At 36.7% G+C, this 16,033-nt stretch overlaps 1 protein-coding gene across 1 annotated transcript; it reads right to left on the bottom strand.

The window, feature by feature from the left end:
• Window positions 1–11,965: 11,965 nt before the first annotated feature.
• LOC126757996 (odorant receptor 7a-like) lies at window positions 11,966–13,843 on the bottom strand. Its single transcript, XM_050471956.1, has 3 exons — window positions 12,717–13,843; window positions 12,290–12,647; window positions 11,966–12,230 (listed from the first exon to the last, which is right to left on the bottom strand). Exons 1-3 carry the CDS (start codon window positions 13,478–13,480, stop codon window positions 12,150–12,152), a joined length of 1,203 nt encoding a protein of 400 aa, XP_050327913.1. The 5' UTR covers window positions 13,481–13,843; the 3' UTR covers window positions 11,966–12,149.
• Window positions 13,844–16,033: the final 2,190 nt, after the last annotated feature.

The following is a 16,033-nucleotide window of genomic DNA, read 5'->3' as shown; positions in this document are numbered from 1 at the left end:
ACCATTCGCGACATGTTCTTTCACTTAGGACAGCCTCACTGTACGTATCCGAAAGCATTCGATGAGCTTCAACCGCACTTTTCTTGGAATTAAAAAATAAAAGCAAAATTTTCCGCAAATGTCGAGAATTCGGCTCAAAAAGTGACATTTTCAGTTGAGAATAAGTTTGGGATGCAAACAGATCTCTGCAAATACTTTGTTGGGTTAGTGTTGACATAAATGTCCAAGATCGATATAAAACGATTTAATCGACCAGTGCTTGACTCTAGAGACATCTATTGGAAAACGGCGGAAGCAAAGTTGTAGACCAATAATACAAAAATTTATTATATCTTCGAAATAAGCATCTACACCTGTACAATAGGGTGTCCGTTATTTACCAAATTGAACCGAACATTTTATACTCTCGCATGATAAAGTGATAATAATTTACATATTTTTTTATTTTGCTGTAAAATTAATTAGATTAGATCAATTTGTGTACTTTGAGTATTGAATTGTATTTTCATTTCCCAATGTATATATTATACAGAGAAGGCATCAGATGGAATTCAAAATAGCGTTATATGGAAGAAGGCGTGGTTGTGAACCGATTTCACACATATTTCGTACATGTCATCAGGGTGTTAAGAAAATATTATATACCGAATTTCATTGAAATCGGTAGAGTAGTTCCTGAGATATGGTTTTTGGTCCATAAGTGGGCGGCGCCACGCCCATTTTCAATTTAAAAAAAAAGCCTGGGTGCAGCTTCCTTCTGCATTTTCTTCCGTAAAATTTAGTGTTTCTGACGTTTTTTGTTAGTCGGTTAACGCACTTTTAGTGATTTTCAACATAACCTTTGTATGGGAAGTGGGCGTGGTTATTATCTGATTTCTTCCATTTTTGAACTGTATATGGAAATGCCTGAAGCAAACGACTCTGTAGAGTTTGGTTGACATAGCTATAGTAGTTTCCGAGATATGTACAAACAACTTAGTAGGGGGCGGGGCCACGCTCACTTTTCCAAAAAAATTACGTCCAAATATGCCCCTCCCTAATGCGATTCTTTGTGCCAAATTTCATTTTAATATCTTTATTTATGGCTTAGTTATGACACTTTATAGGTTTTCGGTTTCCGCCATTTTGTGGGCGTGGCAGTTGGCCGATTTTGCCCATCTTCGAACTTAACCTTCTTATGGAGCCAAGAAATACATGTACCAAGTTTCATCATGATATCTCAATTTTTACTCAAGTTACAGCTTGCGCGGACGGACGGACGGACGGACGGACAGACAGACATCCGGATTTCGACTCTACTCGTCACCCTGATCACTTTGGTATATATAACCCTATATCTGACTCTTTTAGTTTTAGGACTTACAAACAACCGTTATGTGAACAAAACTATAATACTCTCCTTAGCAACTTTGTTGCGAGAGTATAAAAAGCCCTTAATTTTCATAATAAACCTTGCCCCAAACACGATACATTTCCTATTTAAATAACATGGGATTTTGCCACTTTTTACCAATATTTTTTTTTTCCGTGGAACTTTCCCGTTTGTAGGAATAAAACAGTCATATTCTTATACAGAATTGAATGCTCTACAAAAAAAGTCTTGATGATTTTTCGATATACTCACTCCTTTAAAAGTTATTCAAGGTTAAAGTTAACTTCTGGGTAATTTCTGGAATTTTCGAACTTTTACGGCAAATTGAATTTTTTTTTTGTAAAATTCAATTGTTTATTCTACAAAATATATTATCCCTAGAGTTTTAAGATAAAAAATAAGAAAAATTTGCAAATCAAAGCCAGTGGGATTCTATTGACAAAAAAAATATAAATCTCTACAAAAAAAAACAGATTACAAAAAATGTTAAATGATAAAATACCGGAAACAAGTTCGAAAATCGATGAATTTTTAAAAACTAGTTTACCTCGTGATGATTACAAAGAACTACAAGAATTAAGCAAAATATTTTTAGGCACTATGGAAGTTGAGAAAACGAAATTTTAAAAACCGGGGGCTTTTCATCATGCTCGATGGATGGCAAAAGCCATTTACAGTTTAAAAATATACATACATCTTTCGGAACAGTTTAAATTAAGCGCTGAAGATGAAAAAAGTTTGTACTAGACTTAATTATTTATTGTTTTTGTTTACGTCCCTTATTGGTACTCTGCACCTTTAGCTGCAGCTGCACCAAATCAAGATATTGAATTTACAAACTCTGTTTACAATTATAGAACGATAGATAAAGATTTGTCTAATGTTTTATGGTACTTGAGTCCTAAAGCAGCGGCCTTATCATTTTTCGATAAAAATATATCTCTCTGCGTCAAGAAAAAAATGGTTAAGGCTTTAAAAGTCAGTAATGACGAACAGTTCGAGATTCCTAAACGTTTCATCTTTAATGCGGAAGATTTTAAATGGTTCACAAATAAAAATATTGTTTATTTTATAAATTCAAATTCTTTAAAATTTTTCGAAAGATTTAATATTGATACTAGCTTTTTGTAGTTAAGTTGTACTGAGTGGTTAGAGGATCCAGAATATGTTAGAGGCTTGGAAATTGTAAAAAATTTGCGAGTTGTTAATGATACAGCAGAGAGGGCTGTAAAATTATCCGAAGAATACGTTAATATTTTAGCAAGAAGTGAAGAAGAAAAACAATATGTGATTCAAGTTGTAAGGGAGTATAAAAAAAAAATATTCAAATGTAACTAAGGAATGTTTAATAAAGAAAATCTGATGTACTCAAATGGTTTAAATTTGATTTGATTTGCAAATTTTTATTATTTTTTATCTTAAAACTATAGGCATAATATATTTTTTAGAATAAACAATTGAAATTTACATAAAACAATTCAATTTGCCGTAAAAGTTCGAAAATTCTAGAAATTACCCAGAAGTTAACTTCAACCTTCAATAAAGGAGTGAGTATATCGAAAAGTCGTCAAGTCTTTTTTTGTAGAGCATTCAATTCTGCACAAGAATATGACTGTTTTATTCCTACAAACGGGAAAGTTCCACAGAAAAAAAATATTTGTAAAAAGTGGCAAAATCCCATGTTATTTAAATGGGAAATGTATCGTGTTTGGGGCAAGGTTTATTATGAAAATTAAGGGCTTTTTATGGTCTGATATTTTTTTTAGATGGAAAACTAAAAGTTTAGGGGCGTCTCGTCAAAAATAATCAATTTGGTAAATAACGGACACCCTACTGTACAAGGATATCAAAGCTACATCCAATTTTTCATACACTTGTTATGAGCCTTGCCTGGGATAGACTTGAGTTAGGGTTTCTCGGTTTCGGCTCATTTTTGGAGCTCCAGTCACGAGATATTTAGACATTTGCGATATGTTGGATGAATGTAGAGTCTTTGGTTTTGTTATCAAGCGGTTTTGGTACGAGTCTGGCAAGAGTGTGTCAATGACTCTTAATACTAGTAGATAGAAAATATATTACTAGATAGACCGAAATATATTGAAGTTTGCACCGCAAAGCATTTCATTCTCGAACAATTCTCATAATTAATAACAAAACAATTAACTAAAATAGTTGAATCGACCCATAAGTGATTGTGAGATCTTCTGCTAGTTCCAGAGGTGGACGCAATCAAAATCGCCAAGCAAACTTTTGACGTCGTAAACAAACAGCTGCTAAACAGACACAAATTGGCACATGAAGATTACACTTCGCACGAACACCATCTAAAAAAATTCTTTTAAAATGACACAGTAAGGCTTTGTTCATAATTTTAAAATTCTTAATAAGGCGGATACGGTGGTTGCGGCACCATATTGACAAAAAACTCACGGCAATCAATGCAGTATGCGACGGTGCGTAAAAAGCAAAAGTTGTCGGACCAAGTTTCCGGCCTCTTTTTACGAATAGCTTGGCGCAAATGACGCATAACACTAAAATAGCATTCCTGGTTGACAGTTTGACCGATAGGAAGGAATTTAGTGTGCACCAAACCTCGATACTCGAAGAAACCTTGATATTTTACTTGCTTTGACGTGGGGTTTTCGGCTTCGGCTCCCTTTTGATACGATATTCAGCCGATTGATCGTCTGTTTCCGGGTCGTAAGCATAGATGTAGTCGGAAAGCATTGCTTCACAGACTTTAACGCGAAGCGTTTTTCGCGAACAAATCGCGCTTTCCCCTTTCTTAGGTCCAAATGCTCTGTCAAAATGGTTTTCACTAATTATTCTGAAAATCCCACGATGTCAGTAATATTTCTGCCTGTTGATCGTCGATTTTCAAGCACCAATTTCTTTATTTATTAACATGTTGATCATCAGTTAATGTTGATGGCCGTCCTGGACGTGGTTCATCGTCTACGCGTTCTCGACCCTCTTTGAATAATTTGTACCAATGAAAAATACATGCTCGCGACAAAGAATTACCACCAAAGCCCTTTCACAACATTCTGACATTTTATAGGAAATCTTTGTTGAACAATTTCACTCATCGTAAAAATCGCCGAACTTAATGTAGATCAGTAAAAAATGAGTATGCTAATCACTAATGATTATTTTGACGTAACATTTGATACAGATGTCACCGACGGTCATACCGACCTAGAAAAAAAATATTTCGTTGAACGGGTTATTGCGCGAAATTTAAATTAAAAAGTCTTACTGTTCTTTTGCTCATAGCAGTAATTCACAAACCGTAGTACAGTTATACCTTATCATGCTGAGAAAATAGTTATTACAGGTAGACAAATCAGATTATTGTCTCGCTCACGAAATTAAGTTAATAAAAAAAGTTAAGGCACAAATTGAGCTGCACGCCTCAATTTCATGTATAGGACCAAACTAGAGAGAATCTCCGGATATATACTATATCTCCCAAATTGCTAAGATATATAATCATGCAGTCAATCAGTAGAATGTTCTAGCATTTCTTTTTAAAATATGAAATAGAATAAGAACACATTTTCTTTTTTTTCATACTCAAATGAAAATCATCCACATCTTGATCTAGAACTAGCAAGTTGGCTTTTAGGTTCATACTTGTTTTACATTATGCAATGAGCCAACCTATGCACCAACACATTTCACCCAATCGAAAGATTCCCATATTTGTATACTTTTTGAATTGAAAAAATTACGCTTACATATTTACACTTATCTACAGTGTCTGGGTTATTTTCGCACATTACCTTTTATTATTTTCACAAGTTTTTAAATGACGACTCGTAAGGGAGACATGTCTACTATACATGAATATTTCCACACCATCTACAACAAGTGTTATATGCGTGCGCAGATAAGGTGTCACACAAATGCCATGACAATTCCCTTTCTGACAAGCCGCAAATGCTTTCATATATCCATATGTGCATATGCACGTTTTAAGCGCACTCACAAATGGCCCGTACAGCCTTGCCTTTTTGTAATCGAGGGCTTAGTAGGCTGGCGAAGCAATAAAATGTTTACTGATGCGTTACAAATATGTTTTCAATAATTTTTTTCCTTTTCATATGTGGTGTATTTGGCATTATAAATATATTGAACAGAATATTTCACCCAATGAACCAAAAACGAGTTTTTGTAAAAAAAATAAAATAATATACCGAAACAAAGGAGTTATAAAAATTGTTAGCAGATATTTAGTAAAATTTTGAAGTGAAAAGTAGAGCATCGCTTGACTTCAACTGTGGCAAAAAATGTTAATTCTGAAGCAAAACTGGCAGGATGTTTCAGAAGGCGGGATAAAGCAGTTACGCAATACACACTTTAATGGAGGGCCTTGAATCTTCTGTAGGTTCTGCTCCAACACATTAGGCAAAAGCCACCCAGCCGTGGCTTAAAAGCAGTATTCCTGGTTTCATAACCGCAGATATGTAGGTTGCCTTTATACTTTCGACGTGGCTTAACCTAGCAACAGTGCCTCAATGAACTTAATTCAATTCTTGGCGATGAAGTTTCATCAAAGGCCAGTGTTTTTCGATGGTAATGTATGGTGAATGCAATCGAGGCCCAAAAATACAGTAGCGATGCTTCACGTCTGTGACATCATTGTTCGCGCACGAAGCCCTTCAAGCAAATGGTTGCTTGTTGTTTAAGAAAAACGGGACATGTCGCAAACATACCACTAGAAAAACGGAGAACTGTAAATTCTAAGTAGGGCACAATCATTTGTTTGCCATTTTTCTCTCAATAAATCAAGAAAACCAACCACCGAAGATGGATCTCTCTCTTTACCATGACAATGGGCCTCACTCATCGACTGAAAGAACTGCATTTTATAGAACTAAAACCATCAATTTAATGGGTCATCCGTATAGTCTTAACGTGGAACCGAATGACTGCTTTTTATTCTGTACGTAAAGGAAAAAGTAAAGGGTTAGCGTTTTGTGACACCCCAAGAGGCGGTTGCTGCATTCAGAACTTATGTTTTGGAGATACCTCAATCAGAGTTCCAAAAGTGCTTTGAAAATTGGTACAAACGCGAAAGTATATATAGTAGATCTTAATGAAAAATGTTTTGAAAAACAAAAAAACAAATTTTCGATTATTAAACTTTGATTCTATTTGTTCTCTAATCCTGAAATAGAAAAGGCAACTTAAGTAATTGGAAATATCCTGTTCTAAGCTGTCAAATCCGTAACAGAAATGTGAAAAGTCTTTAAAAATCTTTGATTCCAGCAGCGTCCTCAACACTAATAGAAACTGTGCGCGCCGCTATTGATCAATGGACGAATCATTTGAGGACTTAGTTGAAACCAAAAACCTATATATGCGTTATTATATAAAATTAACTTTATTAAAAGATGTATTATAATTCCACTTTTACAAGGCCCTAAATTTGTAACAGCAAATATGACGCGACTAAATCTCTAAAAATTCATCGATACTGAAGCATGATCTTCTGCGTTACTACCATTTGCATAGGACTCAAGCATTATTTTTTGGAAGAAACTATAATTTCTGGAAATATTTTTCGAATGCACTTTCCCTAGAGCAAATATCTTATCTAATCGATATGGCTTCAAAAAGGACTCTTAAAGTTTTTTGCACTCAAGTCCAGACTCAAAGCGACTATCAACGAAGCTGGAGGACTCTCCCCTAGATAACGTGGCTTTAGACCCTCCAGATCAACTCTAGGAGCTAAAAATACGTCATTGAAAATGTATATGGCATAAATACAAAATCTAGCTTCTTTAAATGTCCGAAACGCCATCAATAGCGCAAGATGGAACGGGCAACGGCTCTCGAAAAAAATCTTTAAGTTCCCAGACTACCTCAGACCTGTGATGCGGAGCTACCTTAGTAAAAGAAAACTGCAGTACTAAATCAGATCACGACAGACAGCGGTCACGTAAGGAAAAGCACAAGGACCCACACTACACACAAGAACTCACGCTATCTAGGCGTAAGACTGGATCCCAGACTAACCTTCTGAGTACAAATTCAGCGCGCCGCAGGAAATTCAGCTCTTCAAACCGACGACAATCATGTATCCTATTATACGGAGCTGGTTCTGAGCAGATGTGCTTAAACAAGGAGAAGCAGCGTAAGGCAGTGGCCGGAGTGCACCGCACCGCAGCCCTCAGAGTTACATCAGCCTATTGAACAATTGACCTTCTGGAATACGAAAGTAAAAATCTGTGGAAGGTAAAGAAAACATCCGCAAATAACAAGAGCGTAATAGAACAAAGAAAGAAAGATACAACAACAACATAACAAGAAAGATGGGAGAATGAGAGCCGCGGCAGATAGACGGCCAGACTAATAAAAAAACCTAAAATTATAGGCAAGCCGTCATTTCGGAGAAGTCGACTTCCACACAACTCCGCTATTATCCGATCACGAATACTTCAAAAAGTAACACTAGAATAGGAAAAGTCGAAGGGATATGACAGACCTATACCATGACGTGACAGAAGACGCCACTGAACACACTTTCCGATATATTTCGGATTTATTTTATAATTAGCCTGTAATCCATAGATTGCGCTGCTATTACTGTTAAATTATTTATACTGGGTTTTGCTGCAAAATATGTGCTTAGCATCCTTCAACAATTAAGAAAAAAAAACGAATGAAACAACAAGACAGAACACCCGCAAATACTTTCACACATTACTGTAAGCACTCATGCGTACGCATACTTTTAGGCGCTTTGCCCGAAATGCTTGCACACTCGAAAGCTGTTGCTACGCTTCACGCGAACCTTTTCAGTCGTCACCAGTTGGGCATTTATTTGTGCATTTGTCCCGTTATTTTTTGCTCTTTTTTGCGCTGTCAGTGTTATTTTACTTACACTATACAAGTATCTCTTTTGACAGCTACAAAAACAAAACCCTTTACAATTGTTGAATGAATTGAATGACAACAAAGAGAAAACGAAGAAAATCAATAAAAAATATTGTTGGCCAATGTCGCAGAAGAAATTAAGTAATAAAATGAAAAATGTCAAAAAAGTGTATAAAATAAATAAAAATCGAAATAAAAGAAACCGAAACGGATAACATAAAAACGTGTATGCCATTGTTTGTTGTTGTTATTGTGCCAGTGGGAGGTGAGTAACTTAAATAAAATGTTACTTAAACGAATACTCATAACTTTATATATTTCTCCGATATTTGATTATGTGAATACAAAGAAGATTTCTCAAGGGTATTTACTCATACAAATATACAAAATAAATTCGAAATATATGGCAAACAAATACGGCGCGAATTTGTCGTCGTTCGACTTGACAATGCGTCATGCTCCAATAACTGGAAGGATACTCAACAGTTATATAGTTGAAAATTCAGCTTAAGCATGCATGCATTTAGAAATACAGTAGTGTTCAATGAAATAGATACATGAACCCAAAAGCTTATATGAAAATATTTTTGTGTAAGGTTGCCACCAGTTAAAAAACTATGTTTAATTATACGTTAAATTTCATCACATATCGGGTCCATATGAGTCCAAACAAAAAATATATTTGAAGTAATTCTTTAAAACGTGGGTTGCCTATTAATTTTCAGGATTACAAACTGTTATCGAAAATTGCCTTATTGTTTTTCAAAATATTCTCCACTAAGATCTATACACTTTCGAAGACGTTTGTACCAATTTTCGAAACACTTTTGCCCCTCTGATTGAGGTATCACCAAAACATGCGTTCTGAACGCCTTAACCTCCTCTTCAGATGCCGAAAACGTTGACCTATTACTTTAATCGGTCTCACGTAAGAACTATACAGTGGATAACTCATGTAATTAATAGTTTCAGTGCTCAAAAATCCAATTCTTTCAGTCGATGTGTGAGAGCTCGCATTATCCTGGTGAAGTGTTATCCGTCTTTAGCGGTTGGTTTTCCTAATTTCTTGAAAGACAACGATAGTGTTACACTCAGAATCTGCTGCGTTGTTCCAGTGACATGTTTGCGACATTTCCAGTCCTTCCAAAAAACATGCAACCATTTGCTTGGAAGCGTTTCGTGCGCGACACACCTTTTGTTGAATTCGGTTCGTCTTGAAATAACCATACATCTTTTCTTCTCTTTTTTCGGGCGATTTCATACAGGTAGACGTGTTTGGAAGCACCGCTATCGTATTTTTCTAACGCTTCTCTCGACCCATCGACAAAAGCCGTTTTTTGAACGGTCGACAATTGATGTGGACTTCAAGGTGAACACATAAATATTTTTTACTGTCAATTGTGCACGTAATATTACAGGTATGCTAGTCCCTCTAATGCATATGCGGTGTTTTTCCGGAAAGTAATAGGACTGATTCTCTTCCGCCGCGACTATACTTCGGAGTGTGCGTACTGCGGTAGAAGGCGTTCCTAGCTAACGAGCGAGTGGCTGGTCAGTTGTCTCCGAGCACCTGGAGAGTCAAAATACGACGTGTTTCTGTGAGTGGTGCAAGACGAAAATGCAGCGTTCGTTAGAAGCAGAGGTACGCGATTAAATTCTGTGTGAAGCTCGGTAAATCTGTGACTGAGATGTTTTATATGATCAATCAGGCTTACCCAGATATTGCCTTAGCAAGAAGTGCTGTGTTTCGGTGACACCAGGCCTTTTTGGAGGGCCGGGAAGAAGTCGCTGTTCAAGACCGTGCAGGAAGACCTGCGACTTCGACAAACACCGTCAATGTGACTCTTGTTTGCAATGTTTTGAACTCATACCGTCGACTAAGTATTCGTTTAATTGCCCAGATGTTAAATTATCAAAATCTGTGGTTCATGACATTGTGACGGAGCACTTGAACATGTGTAAGGTGTGCGCGAAGATGGTCCCAAAAGTGCTCACTTTCTTGTGAACAGCTACCTAACCAAGACCGGCATCCCAACGCTTCCGCAGCCGCCCTACAGCCCAGATGTGCCGGACTTTTTTTGCTTCCTTGCCTGAAAAGGCTGATAAAATACAAGAGTTTTGAGACGATAGAGGGGATCCATGCGGCATCCAAGGCTAATATGTGCCGATGTTGTAATATTCACAGGAATAGCAACGTCGGATAGCTTCAGCAAATTTTGTTAGTGACACGTTGCCGCTGTTGCAGAATTTTACTCTAAACAGATTTTTATGTAATTTGAAGGGATGAAAAGAAAAGATCCCCTAGCATGTTCATGTAGAAACATTAATTTTTCAAACGTTATAAATTACCGAGAAAGTCAACCAAGTTGATAGCAAACCGAAATCGATGATGTCGGTGATTTTATTAAGAAAATTAAAAAACTTAGAACGGCCAAGCTTCTGCTAAGCTTGATGAATTTCGCAATCGCTGTTGTCCACATTCTAACTCTTATGCAATTGTAATTGAAAACACCCCACTTGAGTCGCTCGGCTCTATTCTAAATATTGAAATCAGGAATTGCGCATTGTAAATATTTTATTATCCGCCACTGTAGGTTATATGTAAACTTATATTGTTTGGCAACTTCATCTGAATTTTTAAAATATTTACGTATTTATTGTTTGACTTAAGGCAAACGTTTTTCCTATGAACTATAAATTGAAATGAGGCAAATTCTAGTGAAAACAGCAAAGCTTCTGATCTGGTATTTATCTAATGTCATACATAAAAGTGATTATATTTAATAAGAAGGCTCTTAATACTATGAAATAAATTTTTGATTTACCACATTTTGCTTGTTGAAGTTATCAAAAGACTTGATTTATTCATTGTATTTTACGAACTAATATAATTTTTTTGTTCGACTGACAACGAATTTAAGCAACGAAAATATACTTATTTAATTTTGTTTAGTAATTTTTGAGATAGCTGAATTTAAGACAACAAAATACCGAAATCGGCAAGTTTAGTAATTAGGAACTCGGCGTAGCTTTATGAAAGGCCGATATATCTACAATATAATACGTATTTTGGCAGTGAAACTGATTTCATTCACTTTTCAAACCAAATCAATTCAATTTAAAATGAGTAACAGAATCGAAAGCAATGTTTGTTTGAGCATTTCGTTTGTTTCAGTGGATTCACGACTACAAAATCATGGAGAATCATTGAGCAAATGTTTTCTGGGAAGCCTACTTTGTCAGTAACACAAGTATTTGAGTGAAAAAAGCATTAAGGTAGTGAAATCAGGAACAACTTGCCTCATGCTAGATGTCCACCCACCTCTGTTAATAACGTTCACATCAAAAAAGGTAAGGAAACAGTGATTGAAAAACTTCGTATGGGCAAAAAATAGCGAGCCGAGGATCTCAGCGTCTTTTATGGATCGACTTAAACATTTTGGTTATGAAAGGTGTAAATGTAAATGGTTGGACTCGTATAAAAATACCCTAAGCTTTTGACGTTGAGAAGAGGTCGCAAAAGAGGTACGGACAACGTAGCATTATTGATGACGAAACGCGCGCTATAGTAAACTCGGCTATAACCGTAAGTGTCTACGCCAATAAAGAAGAAGAAGAAGAACAGCTTATATTCCAATCTAATTACCCCGAACCAATCAGCGCTTTTATCAGCCAATCAGCACTTTTAAGGAAAAATCCGGAAAAAACCATAGTTCATCTAGTTTATTCTCTCAATCACGACTACAGTGCAAAGGTTAATAAGTAAAATTACAGCAACGTTGCGAAGTGCTTAAAGTAATATGTCAGCTACGTAACTTTCTCTACATAAATTTTATTGTTATTGTGTCACTTGCTTTTTTGGCATTTCTTTTTGAAAGTTCTTTCTAAAATTTTACTCCAGTCGATCCTTTAATGTCTCTCCAAAGCCCATCTCATTTATGAAAGTATACAAAGTGAACGAAAACTTGGCGATCTTGAATGAGAACAAATCGAAAATTAACTGTGCAACGCAAGACTAACTTTTCTACTTACCGACAAGTTGGTTCTCAAATTAATTACAAACAATTGGATTGCGGTAAAGGAGATCTCCGCCTGAGCGCGTTGCATGAAATAGATGATTAATTTGTGGCAACGCTTATCCAAAGCCAACCAGTTGCAATGGAAAATTGCTAGAGGTAATTTAGCGCTGTCCGCCTCGAGCATCGAAGCTTGGTAACAGGTGGGAATGGTCTGCCAAAATACGGGTAAGAGATAAACCAACGTGACCAGCTTGGTCGATGCGTCGCCAAATACGAACATGTTAAGCATGCAGACGCAGAGTATAACGGCATATATAGTAAATTGAAAGAAGGTGGTGAGAGAAAGGATCTTGCCAACGGTATCGGAAATCCTTTAGAGTTGAAGAAATCCAAATATAGTATATTAAATGTGTGTTAGATATAAATTAAACGATACTTACTGCAGTAATTCTTGATGCGAAACGATGCAATCGACTAATTCATCAAAATTCTCCTGGTCACTAAAATCGGGATTAAGACCCAAACGACTCACACGATCCGTCAAGAGATTGATATGTGTACGCACAGCACGTATATATAAAGCAGGAAACGAGTCCATTGTCAAACTCATTTGTAGCAGTTCCTGCAGAAATACTACCTCAAAGATAAAGTGAAGCCAAAATCTCAAATTTGATTCTGGCAGCCAATCAATGAATGGCAAGTTATTGCCATTGGGATATTCATGTATGCAAAGCGCTACCAACCAACTTGAAGTGCCAAACAACCAATACACAATGCAAAAAACAACAAATATGCGTGTGCAAGTTTTGACCGAATCTCTGATTTGCCTCTGATCTTGCGGTCGCTGATAACGTTTATCCAAAGCGTTGAAAATCTGTCCGATGTCATCCAAACGGTCAATATTGGCTTTAATATAAATAGCTTTCAAAGGAAATGCAATACTGTTGATAGCGACTCCTAAATGCGCAAGCACGATTGTTATCGGTAACGAGTGCATAGTTTTTACCACTCCAGAAAAAAAGAGGTAAGGACAGCTGAAAATGCAACTCCAACAAATAAGCTGATGAATTATGTCAACAACACGTTTCGGTCTCTTGGGTGCAAAACCAATTGCAGCAAAACTGCGAGACAAGAGTTCGAATGATTCAGTCGTCTCGAAGTCATCCGTGCCGCGGCCATAAAATAAATCGCCGATTTTACGCATTTCGATTCTTTCTTCTGTCGCTTAAAATAATCTTTAAAATCACCAGGTAAAGAAAATATTTCTGTTTTACTGCTGCTTCCTCTCAAGCGAATTCTTAAATTTGTTTTTTACACAATGTTTCACAAAATCTCTTCGCGAACTGTGGTCTTTCTTTCTTTCTTCTTTCCTTTGAAATTTTGAGGAACAAATATTGGTGTTCACTACTCTTATTTTATTTTTTTAACCATATTCACAACAATTTTGTTTAATTCAGTAAAAAAAATATTCAAAAAATATTTAGTTAAATTTCCACAACGTCTACCTGTTCAAGCCTGCTTTTTACGGAAAGACGTCTGCAAGCTTTGATTGCTAATTTCTTCTGCGCTTAGGTTTGCGGTTCAGTTTTCCTAAATAGTCTACGAAGTCTTAACTTATTATTTAATTGCTGTAAATATGTAGCATAAATAATTGTTGGAATTTAAACCCAAGAGAATTTATTTCCGCTGGAAAATTACTCGCGTATTTTTTCAAAAATATAAATCAGTCGATATTCGTAAAAAGGTCTTACAAGAAGCTAGCAGTAGAGCCCAAAATTAATAATGAAGCCCATAATGACCCAGATCACGAAATTGGAAACTTTGATATTCCTCGTAGGTCGGAGTCTACATTAAAAAGAGAGCCAACATCAACTAATAGAGATTCATCAGAAATAAGAAACCTCATTCAGGTCAATGGTAGTGCATTTCTTTACAGAGTAAATACCAATACTTAACGGTTTTCCAATAAGAACGATATGGTTACTTCTCAAAAAGAAACACACTAATTGTTAAGGAAATTCAAATATTTTTTTAATTTGGTGTCGAGTACAATCGATATAATTAAGTTCCGGCCTTAAGTTCTTAAGTTTCTCCACGACTTCTTTTGCAGACACGAATTCAATGAACCCGATTCGTAAGAGAGAGTGTGCGGAGGTTCTTTTAAGTGTGTACTTTCCAGGTCAGAAGTACATACACCTGAAGCACAATAGGTGCCTGTCTTTCATTAGATAGGCGTGTCTGGAAGGGATACGTTCCATACGAGTGGAAAAGGGTTGTTCCTTCCAGTACTTGCAAAAGTTCTGGAAAGAGTAATGATGGAACGGCTTCAGGAGCTAACGCCGGGTATGTGGTCGGATAGGTAGTATGAGGATGTATGGTTTTATGTTCAAAATGTTGTTAGGAAAAACATCAACAAATACTTCCTTGGCATATTTGCTGACTTCAAGGGGGCATTTGACTATCTAAGCTGGGATCGAGTGGTGCAATTCATGCCGACTAGAGAAGCCTTTCTGTTCAGAAAGTATTCTTTGGTGGAGCAACTTTTCAGAAAGAAAGGCCTCTCTAGTCCGCATGAATGGGAGTGTAGAGATCGGAGTGGTTCGTGGCTGCCCGCAGGGTTCCATCTGTGATCCATATTTTTGGAATCTTATGATGGACTCTCTTCTGGGCACCTCGAGCCACTCTATTGTGCACGGACCTCTGAGTTAGCGGTGTGATCTTCACTAGTCAGAATGACGAACAATTAGGATCGTTTGCACGTGAATTGTTTAGGCGGCAAAAGCGTTTAACTGAGAACTAGGGTAACCTTCTTGTGTGAATGGTATGCGTGTAATGTGCGTATGGGGTCAACCCCTGGTCACTAGTCCAGAGCAGAATGAAAGCTCATCTGGTAGTAGTTTCGTTACGAGGTCTGACTAGAGACTTAATTCTGGTATCACGGAAGGCAGGAGCACTTGGAGGTCGCTCCAACCTGCTCATGCGGACTGGCCCCTCGAGGAGCATCGTGTTGGTTTTGGAAAACTTTACATGCGGGAAGAGCTGACAGTTGAATATGGAGTTGCATTGCAAACGAGTTCCGGACCGAAAGCACGGCAGAAGTTTTAGATGGGCCTCGAACCCTACCAAGGTGGTTAGTGTGTCCATTCCACACTGCCAATTAATACTGAAAATGCCTGTCATTTTCAGGGCGCTGATCAACGCATTGATTTGATCCGCTATGCTTTCAAGCACCGAGGGGTAAGACTGTCGTCAGCAGGTACCTACGTTAATCACACCAGATGTTGTACCGCTCTTCATGGACAGTAATGCTTAATTTCGAAAAGAAATTAAAAACAATACAATAAAAATTACAGAATATGATATATTAAAAATGGCCGAAACGACATCATACCTTCCTTATTGGAAAGCCCGGTATATATATATAGCTATGTTTTCATGCAAATTTTCGCACTGGTCACCAAAGTCGTGTGAATCTAGCAATTGAAAACTTCAATGCATATTTTATTGATGTATAAAATAAAATATTCTAATTGGTGTGAAATTATTGTACATAAACATTGTTGAAAACTGTTATTCATATTGGAAAATAATTGCTCTTTGCCGAAGTAATTATTATGACAAATGCATGATTTCCTGAACACCTATGTAAATATAATAAATAAAACTCGATAATTTGCTTCACATGCTTCTTCTTCTTTATTGGTATTTTCACATTCTTAGGTTACTTGTATTGCGAAATACCGAAATTCGGTTCGCT

This window comes from Bactrocera neohumeralis, chromosome 5 (assembly GCF_024586455.1).
Source record: "Bactrocera neohumeralis isolate Rockhampton chromosome 5, APGP_CSIRO_Bneo_wtdbg2-racon-allhic-juicebox.fasta_v2, whole genome shotgun sequence".
Lineage (NCBI taxonomy): Eukaryota > Metazoa > Arthropoda > Insecta > Diptera > Tephritidae > Bactrocera > Bactrocera neohumeralis.
The sequence above is the reverse complement of the archived record's forward strand: the minus strand, read 5'-3'. Positions and strand labels throughout refer to the sequence as shown.

What these genes read in the sequence shown, in the direction of transcription:
- LOC126757996 (XM_050471956.1), bottom strand. Translation starts at nt 13,480, where the DNA reads ATGCGTAAAATCGGCGATTTATTTTATGGCCGCGGCACGGATGACTTC. An exon ending in TCGCATCAAGAATTACTGCA is followed by an intron (nt 12,648 to 12,716) that starts GTAAGTATCGTT and finishes TCAACTCTAAAG; the next exon opens with GATTTCCGATACCGTTGGCA. An exon ending in ATTTGAGAACCAACTTGTCG is followed by an intron (nt 12,231 to 12,289) that starts GTAAGTAGAAAA and finishes TTCTCATTCAAG; the next exon opens with ATCGCCAAGTTTTCGTTCAC.